The 12,853-nt window shown below is 42.6% G+C and overlaps 1 protein-coding gene across 8 annotated transcripts in view; it reads left to right on the top strand.

Annotated features, from left to right (window-relative positions):
• Window positions 1-12,249, top strand: part of TRMT9B (tRNA methyltransferase 9B (putative)) — a 48,324-nt gene extending 36,075 nt beyond the window's left edge. For 5 of the 8 annotated variants that reach the window (XM_070408312.1, XM_070408310.1, XM_070408313.1 and 2 more), the window contains one exon: window positions 2,099-12,249. In XM_070408312.1, the coding sequence (XP_070264413.1) occupies window positions 2,099-3,132 (1,034 nt within the window). In that variant the 3' untranslated portion in view covers window positions 3,133-12,249. The remainder of the gene's footprint in view (window positions 1-2,098) is intronic. The other 3 variants (XR_011470727.1, XR_011470728.1, XR_011470726.1) reach the window with 3 other exon arrangements.
• The last annotated feature ends 604 nt before the right edge of the window (window positions 12,250-12,853 follow it).

The raw sequence follows: 12,853 nt of genomic DNA, 5'->3' as shown, positions 1-12,853 counted from the left end.
GGAAGGGTCTATGTCAGTGGTTCTCAACCTTCTGGCCCTTTAAATACAGTTCCTCAGGTTGTGACCCAACCATAAAATTATTTTCGTTGCTACTTTCATAACTGTAATGTTGCTACTGTTATGAATCATAATGTAAATATCTGATATGCAGGATGGTCTTAGGCGACCCCTGTGAAAGGGTCGTTCGACCGCCAAAGGGGTCGCGACCCACAGATTGAGAACCGCTGGTCTATGTAGTTCATTTTATCTATTTTTTAAAATATACCAACTGATTGAATTATTTGAGTAATCTCAAATGTACTTATGGTGGGACATATAATTATTTTAACTAGTTAAACTTTCAAACTGTTATTTTATTCTTTTTGAGGACTCATTCCAGTTTCTTTTGCTTATGAGTAAGGAAGTAGTAGAGGAATTTTACTCATTGAGAACAGTACTTTGTTATATTGCAGTGTAGCCAGATCTCCCAGCATGAGGTGGACATTTCAAAGTCATATGACCTATTTTAGGCCATAAGTGTGCTCTTTAGTAGCAGAATACTGTAGGACGAATGCCACCTGGAAGGATGTGTCATCCAATCTGCCACTTGCTGGTAGTCAAGTCCCAGGGGAAGACAGCCCCACCTGGTCCCAGATTGCATTGTTTTTATAATGCCACTCAGCTCGAACTGCCAGAGATTGCTCATAAATCTAGGGAGTATGTTTCTCATATCCTCCCAGCAAGTGTGCCCATAAATACACATGCCACAACTTAAAAAAAAAAAACAAAGACACAGCAAAAATCCTTGCCTGAAATTTACGCAGGCTCATTTTACTCAAAACACATAGTCCTGAAACCTGGTAGGTTAGTCATATTTAAATATGCTTGGTGCCCTTGCTGATCTCATAGCAACTTCCTTGGCAAAGCAAACTATTTGTTCCAAAACACTTTAAAAATTAATTTATTTGAATATACTAAGCTTTATTAAAGCAAAGGGAACCTATATAAAATTGACTGACCAGATAAAAACTCAGCATAAAATGGTTTGCTCTCTCCTGAATAGATGAGAAGTGAATTTATTCAACATTAGATGGAAACTGTATCTTTGTATATTGAGGCCTGGATGCCGTAACCTTGGAACTACTTAGGACCGGCAGGAGATGGTTGCCATGGAAACCTGCTGTGTAATAGTACTGCTTCTTCGAAGTTGAAACTGTTAAGTTCAAAATGGGGACATTTGTAAAGACCTAGAATCTGAGAGAGGTCAGATTCTGGTGAGAAGTGTTCCCTTAAGTGGAAACACAGCCTGTGCCCTGACCATGATGGAACCGGCCACCTTTCAGTGCACAGGATGACACCCAACTGAGCCACACCGGCCAGGGCGCTATATGTTTTTTATAAAATGTCGCCTAATAACATGTTTATGATGATATAAAGGCAGTTCTGCTTGACTCTCACTTTAACTTTGCAGGGATTGAAAGTAAAAATGATGACCTAGAAGTTAACTTTAAAAAATATATATATTCAACCATTTTATATTACATTAACATTCTTAAAAATGATAAGCAATCATTTGGACTTGAGCTTGACTGGCTATCTTTGCATTATCTAAGTAGAAAAACATCTTTAGCATTTTTCTCCACTCCTATTTGATTTATTAACTCTGATTAGTGGTATTAATCCTTCAGAGCTTTAGAAGTACCAATCATTCATTAAAGTAATGAATTACTTCATAGAATTCTACTGGTAGCACTTACCTAACTTAGTGCTTCCTTGCAGATTTTATCAATTCACATTGTTCGCTCTCTAGTTAACACAATTCATAGGATTTGGGAACTGAAAGAGATTTTACACATTATTCATTCGAGGTGTCATAGATGAAGAGACTTAAAACCCATATAAGTTAAATAATTTCCCAAGATCAGTTGTCTACTAATTATAAGAGTCTTTCCCAAAGCCATGCCTGTGCTATTTCTACCACATACTCTGCCCTGTAGGAAATACGGAGATTTTACTACATGTCAAAATTGCATCCTTGTTACATGGAAAATACTAATACATAAATGTGTAGGTTTAGGTATGTATATACACATTGAGATCTAGTTTCTTCTTTTTTCAGTTATACATCATTTTTCTACAAAACAAAGAAGAATCCGAGCAATAAAGGAAATGGCCCGAGTCTTGGTTCCCGGAGGCCAGCTGATGATTTACGTTTGGGCTATGGAACAAAAGAACCGGCACTTTGAGAAGCAAGACTTGCTGGTTCCGTGGAACAGGGCCTTATGCTCCCGGCTCCTGTCCGAATCCAGCCAGCCTGGGAGAAAGAAGCAGTGTGGACATCTAGAGAGAAGCCACCCCTACCACCCTCCTTGCTCCGTGTGTAGCTGCTCTGTTTGTTTTAAGGAGCGACGGGACTCAAAACGGTCCCACAGCGTGGACTATGAACCTGTCAGGGCCAGGACTTGTTGTGCAAACATTTCGAAGGAAGCTGGGGAAGAAAATGGGTTCTATCACACATTAGGAAAATCTTTTCGCTCCTGGTTTTGCTCCAAATCTTTGGATGAGTCAAGTCTGAGGAAGCAAATTGAAAGAGTGAGACCCTTGAAAAACACAGAAGGTTGGGCCACCAGCACTATCTCCATCCAGCCTTCCAGACACTCTAGTTTAGACAGGGATCCCCAAGAGCCATTTTCAACAAGAGAGCCAAATTCAGATGAGGACGTGTTTGTGGAAACTTCTCAGAAGCATTTGGAGTGGCTGAGAGCACCAGCCACCGTGAAACATCTCCGTGGAGACCATCAAGGAGAAACTGGGAGGAATGGCGGTGGGGATTGTCTGGGTAGCACCCATACTCCTGAGGAGTGTGCTGCTGCGGGTGCCTTAGAAGAAGGGAAGCCTTCTGCTCGTAGATCACTGAGGAGGATTTCTACGGTTGACTCCACAGATTCCATCCCAGATGACACAATTCCTGTCGAAGGACAACAGCCCGACGTTTTGGATTCCAGGGCCTTTATGCGCTACTACCACGTGTTTCGAGAAGGCGAGCTCTGTGGCCTGCTGAGGGAAAACGTGTCAGAGCTCCATATCCTGAGCTCTGGGAACGACCATGGCAACTGGTGCATCATCGCCGAGAAAAAGGAGACCTGTGATTGACTGGCTTATCTCAGACAGCTCCTCCGGAGATGCGCCACGCTCCTGTCCCGGCGTTGGGATGGCTACCTGACTCTGCACCCACTTCCACTATTTTTTGACCCATGCGTGCTCTGGTCTGTAGAGACTATGGAAAGTCATCTTTTGAATCTTTGTGTAAGCACAGGGCCGGGCATCTGAAGCATTTGGCGAAGGGTATTTGTGATTCAGTGTTGATGGAAGAGATCTGAAGAAGCAGTGTGCAGTGAGCTTCAGTCCAGTTTGGGGTTTCTTCCCCCTGAAAAACGAAATTATTATGAGACTACATGTGTATAGTTTTTCGGTCTTATAAACTGATTTTAAAAGATCCTGTTTGTAAGTATACCTTCTAAAAACGGCATTTTTATAAAGTTAGGGGGTAATTCTGTTTCTCAGATTATGTTTTAGATCTGTGTGCCAGATAACAGGTAAACCTGTTCCATTGCACAGGTGGAAATCGAACCTGGTGATAAATTATTTTGTTGCCAAGGCCTTGCTTCAACTTAAAGTCTTCAGAAAGGTGAGAAACAGTAGAGAGAGAAAAGAAGTGTTACCGGACTTTTCGAAACGATAAGCAATCTCGCTTCAAGCTAAGTGGATAACAAGGTTATCAATGTCACTCAGAAGTTTTTAAAGGCACTGTTAGCACAGAGTGTCTGTGGGTATTTGTAGTTGGTATTTTTCTGACCTTAATAGACCAGGAATATCCAGTTGTGATAAGACTAAGATTGACCAAGGAGGAGTTTTCACCTAGAACAGTGGTTCCCACCTTTTTTTGACCATGCCCCACCTAAGCATCTCTAAAATCCTGATGCCCCCCTGTGGCATATAATTCTTATTACTCAAAAAGTGAACTCCTATTCACATGGAGGAAGCCTAAAAGGCCATGAACTTGGTCTAAGTTCCAAAGAACATGGCATCCATGAAAGAGAAAAAAAAAGAACGAAAGGATAGTTGAAGTACTGAGGAAGAAATCACTACGAAATTGTTTTAAAAATAATAATAATATGAAGTGATATGAAAAAATAGCAAAGTTTCAAAACGTAATAGAGCACTGAAATGCATAAATATGTCACAATATGTATTTATATACTGTATATGAGGCCCCTAGAACCATAAGAAATGCAAAAAAATTCACTGTTAATAACTCATTCTCGAATTGCCCTCTTGTGGGGCGTGGGGCCCATGTTGGGAACCACCGACCTGGAATGATGATCTTTGGACAGAATGGATATTTAGGAAATGAGGATCTGGGTGAAGCTCTCTTGGCTCTCAGTACAAAAGACTGTTAAGGGGTAAGATATTTGGCGTTGGTGGGAGATCAGGTGTTGAACTTTTAAAAATAATACCCAAGTATTTATCCTTTTGAAAGTGACCATTTTGCTAGTTATAGTAGACATTTAGGCAGAATCAAGTCCTATTCATCAAAGGTTGAATTCCTGCCACCTTACAGACAAGCCTGTAGATTGGGCGTTGTGTGGTCACTGCCTCTGTTTAGATTTAACCATGGGTCTGTTTAAATCCATGTCATGGATCCTGAAACGTAGATATAACTAGGACGGGACTAGAGATCTAAGAAAAGCAGAAATAAGTTGACCCAGGAATACAGCCTCAGATATTTCCTCAATGAGGAGAGAATTGGCATTCGACAAAGAGCCTATATACTTTAAGGACCATTGTAATCCTGAATGAAAATCCAATTCTTGTTCTATTTTCCACTAAAATTAACTGAAACAGTAAAGTATTTCATTTGTTTCTTTTTTTTAAAATATATTTTATTGATTTTTTACAGAGAGGAAGAGAGATAGAGAGTTAGAAACATCGATGAGAGAGAAACATCGATCAGCTGCCTCCTGCAAATCTCCTACCGGAACCCAGGTACATGCCCCTGACCGGAATCGAACCTGGGACCCTTCAGTCCGCAGGCTGACGCTCTATCCACTGAGCCAAACTGTTTTTGGCTCATTTGTTTCTTTTTTTCTTCAGTGATTGTGCTCTGACTTAATAATGCTACTTCCAAAGGAACTTCAAGAACAATTTTTAATGCTTAGCTGAACGTTACCAATGTTTATAATTCATTTTGCTTTAAAATAAGACTGCATCACCACCTTTCTGGTTGATGAGGTTGTGTGGTAGAAATGAGACATGGTTTGTATTGTTCAGTGCAGTTTGCATTAGCAAGACAATGAAAACAGGCAGAGAAGTGGGATATAAATTAGAAATTAATTTAGTGTCATCCATTTCTTTTTTTAAAATACATTTTTATTGATTTCAGAGAGGAAGGGAGAGGGAGAGAGAGAGAAACATCAGTGATGAGAGAGAATCATTGATTGGCTGCTTCCTGCACGTCCCACACTGGGAATCGAGCCCAAAACCCAGGCGTGTGCCCTGACTGGGAATCAAACCATGACCTCCTGGTTCATAGGTCGATACTCAACCACTGAACCATGCCAGCTGAGCAGTGTTGTCCATTTCTTAAATTAGGACATTAAACCATGAGTATAAGTGGTTTTATTGGTAGAAAGAAAAGATTCTCGGAGTCAGAGAAGTTCGTACAATTAAAGCTTGATGGCCTTTTTATTGCGAGTGGATTTTTCCTTTCTTTGAAGCCTGTTGTCAGATGTATTTTTAATCCCAGTCCTGCTGCGAGAAATCAGTCGGAAGTCTTTCTGGTGGTAGCCTGCCACTTACATAAAACTCAGTTCATTAGACTGCTCCAAAAAGCTTTGAGCTAACCCGTATGAACAGCCTCCTACACACACACACACACACACACACACACACACACTTTGTAGAAATGATTCTTTAGAATGGTTTTTGATAAAGACATATTTTCACATAATTTTGACAGGGCTATAAATGAAAAACCATTAATAACAGCAATCTTTCACTCTTCGTCTGCTGAGCACAGAATTCTATGCATCTAGACCTTATTTTGTATGCAAATATTTAATTCCATGGCTGATAATGTCTCTTTGGTATATTCATGTGAAAAGCATTCTTAAATCTAACTTTTACCTTTGGATATATATCCATATATAGCATATCTCATATATCATGAGATATGCAAGAGCCTAATGTAAGTATCTTGATCAGTTCAAAGTCTTGCTCATCTTTAAAATTGTCCTCCAAAGGAAATACAAGTCATAAGTGAGCTTAAACACTCGCAGGTTATTTGTGAGTGTTCAGGCTGCCTTAACTTGCTTGATTATACATTTTGCTGCTCTATCTGAAATGATTTAAAAGCTCAGACTCCATTATTAATACTGGCCCAACAGTATCCCACTCCTTCTCTTTTACTTGCTGGCATCACTGCGGAGTCCCCCAATCAGAAGTAGAGGGATTATTGGGGATGTTTCTAAAAACCTTTGCTGGTTTATTGCTGCCTCACTGGCTTATTTGTGGAATTCCATATAAACAGTCAAATGACTTTGGGAAAACTGCATTCACATAGACAGAGGATGCAATCAAAATAACGTTCTGGTGGGAGCCACGCGAGGGGCCTTTTCAGATTATTTTCAAATTGTCACTGCAATGACGAAATGACACCAGCCTATTGTAGTAACTAGCAGACCATCTATATCTTGGAGCATTGTGTTGGTCCTCCTTTCTCCTCATCCATTCTTTTGCAGGATGCTGTGTAATTCTTGTCTCTAGTTTGCCTTTCTGTGTCTTCGCAAATTCTAAATGTCAAGAATTCCCTGCATTTTAACTGAGCATCAACTGAATGGCCAAAAATTAGACGTAATCCAGAGAAGACTAATCCAACTATAAATCAGCTAGAAACATCAATGAACTTGTATATTAATGGCCAAAAAAGGCGTAAGCGTTGGTGGACTTTTTAAGTAAAAATAAACAGGTTTGAAGGAGGATGGAGGCTCTAATCCAGTAGCTGTTAAACTTGGTGGGGCAGCTTAAAAGTGAGCTGTGCACACCCACTATAGGAGGGAGAGGGTGGAGTGGAAACACTGGCCAACCAGCTACAGTCTAAGAAGAACAAATTAGGGCAGGCTGGAGCTTTTGTCTCCTACTATGTAGAAAATTTGAAATATATTGATAACAGCTAACTTTTCTTAATATCTAACATTTATTTTATCTGTAATCCTAACCATAGCCCTCTAAAATAAGCATATTTATTGTTCCCATTTTACAGATGAGGAAAACTGAGACAGAAAGAAATTGCCCAGCATCACAGTCACACCCATAGTAAGTATCACACATCTAGTGAGGGGCAGGGCTGAGCTTCAACCCCTGGCAGTCTGACTCCCAGCCAGTACTCTCAACCACAACATTATGTACACCCAGTCACAGTATCTACACTAATAAAAGACAAACATGCAAATTGACTGTACATTTGCCACGACTTAAGACACACCCACCAGCCAATCAGCCACTATATGCAAATTAACCCAACCAAGATGGCGGCCAGCAGCCACGGAGCTGGAGCAAGCAGGAGGCTTGGTTGCCCCAAAGATGGAGGAAGCCAAGCTTCCCAGCTGCCGCAGCCGGCTCTGAGCTCCACTCAAAGCAACAAAGTTTCAATTATACAAAGTAAATAAATCCCAGAATAAAAAGAAAAAAAGAGAGGCTGGTAGCTTCCATTGCCGGGGGGCTTGGCCAGCCTGAAAACGTCCCTCAGCCCCTCACTCAGACTGTCCAGGCACCCCAGTGGAGACCCCCACCCTGAAGGGGATGTGACCAGCTGCAAACAGCCATCAGCCCCTCATCCAGGCTGGCCAGGCACCCCAGTGGGGACCCCCACCCTGAAGGGGGTGTGAACAGCCTGAAAACACCCATCAGCCCCTCACCCAGGCTGGCCAGGCACCCCAGCGGGACCCCCACCCTGATCTGGGACACCCTTCAGGGCAAACCAGCTGGCCCCCACCCATGCACCAGGCCTCTATCCTATATAATAAAAGGGTAATATGCAAACTGACCCTAACAGCAGAACGACTGGGAATGAGTGGTCACTGTGACACACACTGACCACCAGGAGGCAGACGCTCAATGCAGGAGCTGCCCCCTGGTAGTCAGTGTGCTCCCACATGGAGGAGCTCTGCTCAGCCACAAGCCAGGCTGATGGCTACCAGTACAATGGTGGTGGCGGGAGCTTCTCCCACCTCCTCAGCAGCACTAAGGATGTCCGACTGCAGCTTAGGCCTGTTCCCCGCTGGCAAGTGGACATCACCTGAGGGCTGCCAGGCTGCCAGAGGGATGTCTGACTGCCAGCTTGGGCCTGATCCCCCAGGGAGCGGGCCTAAGCCTGCAGGTGGACATACTCTGAGAGGTCCCAGACTGCAAGAGGGCATAGGCTGGGCTGAGGGATGCCCCCCCCCCCCCCCCGTCAAGTGCACAAATTTTTGTGCACCAGGCCTCTAGTTAGATTATAAGAGCCTTTCAAGGTTAAGCAAAGATTACACAGCTAAACAATAATTCCATCACTGTCCCTTACATATTTTCGCCCATCTTTTATTATTATTTTTTTTCATTTTTGAGTCTGTTTCAATTTGATTTCAATTGAGAAAAAAATAGTCTTGGTCACAAAATGTTGTGTGATCACTTCTCTCCAACTCTTCAATCTTAAAAATGGTATTACCATCCTGGCTGGTGTAGCTCTGGTGGTTGAGCCTCATCCCGTGCTTAGAAAGGTCGCCAGTCCATTCCTGGTCAGGGCACACACCCAGGTTGCAGGCTTTATCCCCAGTGCCGGGGCATGCAGGAGGCAGCTGATTGATGTTTCTCTCTAAAATCAATAAAAACATTCTTTTAAACTCCACTTTTAAGTTAAAATTGTACTACTGGTTTCCCATTTTATTTTATTTTTTGTTTGTGTGTTTTCTCATTTTATAAGTGAGCAATTGGAGGGCTATTCAGATATTTCATTCATTCCACTTGTTTACTGAACTCTGCGAGTTCCCAGATACATCGGTTATATGGCATTGAATATCAGATGTGTTGTGTGTACACTGAATATTAGAATTAACTGAAAGGTATATTCATTGTGTACCTACTACCAAGTTACATTGTTTAGTTTGAGAAAACGATACACAAAATACTCTTGGAAAATCACAATGTATATTGGCATATTTAAGGCCTACCCTGAAGTAAACAATTTACTGAGCTTGCCCCAGGCATATTAACATCCTGTAGCGCAAGCATTCTGTGGAATGCATCTCAGAAAATAATGTGTCTGATAGAATAAAACACGTACTCCTTAGGAGGTCATTCGTAAGTTGACTCAAAATTATTTTCAGCCTCATCTCCTGCAATTGCACCCAATTTTTTCTAGCCTGCAATCTGCTGTTTTAAACAATGCATTCATTAGACATTGCATAATGACAAGTAATTATCACATCCCCTAGATATAAACTTGGATTCCAACTGCCACCATTGCTGTCCTTCTCCAAAGGAACAGGCAGGAAGCAGGCTTCCTTCCATCAGTTCAAAGGTCATATGAGATAAGTGTTGTCAGACACCCATCTAGCAGATGGAGAAACCATGGGAGTGGAAGGGAAGGACAGAAGCACCGGCAGACCCCAAACCAGAAGGCTCGGCTCCTCTCATCCCAGCCTCAACTCAACATTTCAGTTCCTAGTTTGATGTTACGGACTCCATATTTGCCACCTCAATGATCTACAAAACTCGAGTGAGAGTCTTTTTAAAAGAACTCTCACCAATCAAGAATTAAAATGAGCATGCACGTAGAGAGCACTAGGCATGGCATGAAGAACACAAACACAGAAGCCTAAGAAAGCTAATCGAAGAGAAAATACTGTGAATTGTCCTAGTTTGGGTTCCCCACGGGTCCCACAGTGCGTGACGCATTCGTAGGGATGTGCATCATTTCAGTTTTCACACCTGCTGTCCCCTCTCGATGTGGGTCTTCCATTGATCATGCACAAATAATCGCTCTATCTGAGTGGGATTCGAACTATAACATAATCCATACTTGAGGCCCAATGCATGGAAATTCGTGTAAGAGTAGGCCTTCCTTCCCAGGGCTGCCAGCACCGGCTTCCCTCCGGCCCTCGCTTCATCCGGAAGGACGTCCAGTCTAATTAGCATATTACCCTTTTATTATTATAGATGGCCAATCCAATGGACTACTAGTGAGGATCAATTGTCAAATAGGATCCCTTGCCCGGCCAGCATGGCTCAATGGTTGAGTGTCGACCTATGAACCAGGAGGTCACAGTTCAATTTTCAGTCAGGTTGCAGGCTTGACCACTAGAAGGGGGCATGCAGGAGGCAGCCGCTCGATGATTCTCATCGTTGAAGTTTCTATATCTCTCTCCCTCTCCCTTCCTCTCGGAAATCAATTAAAAAAGTATATTTTTAAGAAATTAGATCCCTCTTTTGGCAATATATATGTAATATTGTCTTCAACTAGAGCTGGGAAAAATAAATTTCCGAACCAAATTAGTTTTTAAAGGATCCATACAAAACAATATATTTTTTCTACATAGAACATTTTTTTTTCCCTCTGATTGTTACCTCTGAAGAGAAAAAACAGTGGGTCACAGCAGTTCATCTGTAGCCAGTGTTGAATGTTGAATTCCCTGAAGAAGTTATATTAATATTTATGGTCGCTTAGCAGGAAATTTGTTTGAGTGACAGGCATTTCTCTAGTGAGCTAATCATACCACTTCCATTAGATTTTTTATTTGCATATGTAATGCATTAGTAAAGGACTGTTCTACTGTTTATTTACACAGAACCCTGGCGCTACTTAAGTCTCGCTAAAATGGACCCCAGCGGAATTTCTGAGACACTTTGAACATGGATGTGAAAACTGTCTCATTTTCTGTAGATGTTCTCTTCAATATGTATGATGTAAATACCCATATTCCTAGACGTCTAGTGTTGGCTGTCATTACTGACCAAGAAAAAGCAGCCCCCTTATGTACTTGCCAAAACACTAAATTAGCAATTACCATAGAAATGTATTTCGTTGAATTGATTTTTTTTGTCATTTTAGAGAAATTCAAAGATAATTGTTAAATGTTGTTGTGCCTCTTCTGGTGTTGACATGTATTTGTATCAAAAATACAAAAAATCTTTTTCTCTACAATGTACAGTTACTTGAGCTTTTCCCAGAAGCTTAACCATAGTTTCAAAAGCACACATTGATGTAAAATATCTTTATTGTGACAATTTGAAGATATTGTATTTGCATCAACAGTGACGTTAGGATCTTTTTGTAATAAGGATTATAAAAATGGTGTCGTGTGTATGCTTATGGAACGCATTAGTTATTGCAGTTCTGTGTAGGCGTGCTCTTCACAGACCTCCCTGGATGAGCAGGTTTGCCTTTCAGCTCCACGCGGAGTGTGACAAGCAGGCTCCCTCCTCTATCCGTTCAGCCCCCTCGCTATCCTTCCATAGAACTGGGCCAATTCCTGTTTGAATTCTGTTATCTTTGTCTAAAGGAAATCAGACTAACTGTTCAATAATAGAGTGTCTTTAACCCTTTTCGGTCCAATTTTATTTTTGGAATTCAAACAGTCTGGTCCAAATTAATTGACGGGATTGCATGTTGAACTGGTTTGCGGTGTCGACTTCAGCCTCGACGTTGGACCTGCTCCTAGCGCCTGGTCTGTCGAATCAGCCTCGACGTTGGACCGAAAAGGGTTAATCTATACTAATAAAAGGGTGATATGCAAATTAACCATCACTCCACAACAAAGATGGCGGCGCCATAGCCACAAAGATGGTGGCGCTGGCTGGAGCCACGGAGCTGACTGGAGCGGGTGGGATGCTTGGCTTCCTTTGTCGCCCCAGCACCCCAGTGACAAAGGAAGCCAAGCTTCTCGCAAGCCCTGGCTGGCCACTGAGGGCCGGCCTCTGGGCGGTGGCCACGGAGCTGGCCGGAGCGGGTGGGAGGCGGCTCCAACCTGAGCGAAGGCGGGAGGCAGCAGCCAGAGCGAAGGCCCGGGTCCCGGGTCCCGGGTGCCAGTGGGAAGCCGGTGCCGGCAGCCAGGGGAAGAAAGGCCTATTCTTGCACGAATCTTCATGCATCGGGCCTCTAGTTGGTTAATAAAGGGATCTTACTGACTTTTAAAATCTTTTAAGATTAATAAAGACATATTTGACTCTCTGAAAGTGAGGTGTGTGAAAACATGGTTGTAATATTCAAACAACGTCATTGCTTTAAGTTCTTGGGATGCAAGCCCACCTGCTCTCTGTGCTGACCTCCGTCTGCAGGTGGCCAGCTCAGTGTGAGAGCTGGGGTGGGAAGCAAGGCAGGCATGGTGTGGGCTCTGCACAGCTCCGCGGGGCTGGGGTTGCCTTCCCGCACAGACGGAGCCTGGCCTGGTGCCACCTTGCCCACCTCCCACCCACCCCTGGGATGGCGGAAGCTCCAGCGTCTCCCCAGGCTCAGTCTGCCCCTCACCGTGGCTGCTTAGAAGACAAAGATGAACAGTGCTGACAACAAACGAAATAGACGCAGTGCCCGTCTTTCAGAAAGAATCAATGAAACCTCAGCCGCATGCTGTGTACTCAGCAGAAATCTCTGTTTTAAAACTTCACTCGTTATTTTTAAGTCTTCCATCCTTGTGTTCATCTTCCATTTTTGAAATATCTATGCACTGATTCAGCTTAAAAGCTATCTGGTTAACAGATTTTTTTTAAAAAATTTTTTTTATTGATTTTGGAGAGGGAGAGAAAGAAATATCAATGATGAGAGTGAACCATTGATTGGCTG

This window comes from Myotis yumanensis, unplaced genomic scaffold (genome assembly GCF_028538775.1).
Source record: "Myotis yumanensis isolate MYYU_CA2020_CCGP unplaced genomic scaffold, mMyoYum1.0.hap1 SCAF_3, whole genome shotgun sequence".
Lineage (NCBI taxonomy): Eukaryota > Metazoa > Chordata > Mammalia > Chiroptera > Vespertilionidae > Myotis > Myotis yumanensis.
This window is presented reverse-complemented; position numbering and strand designations above follow the sequence as displayed.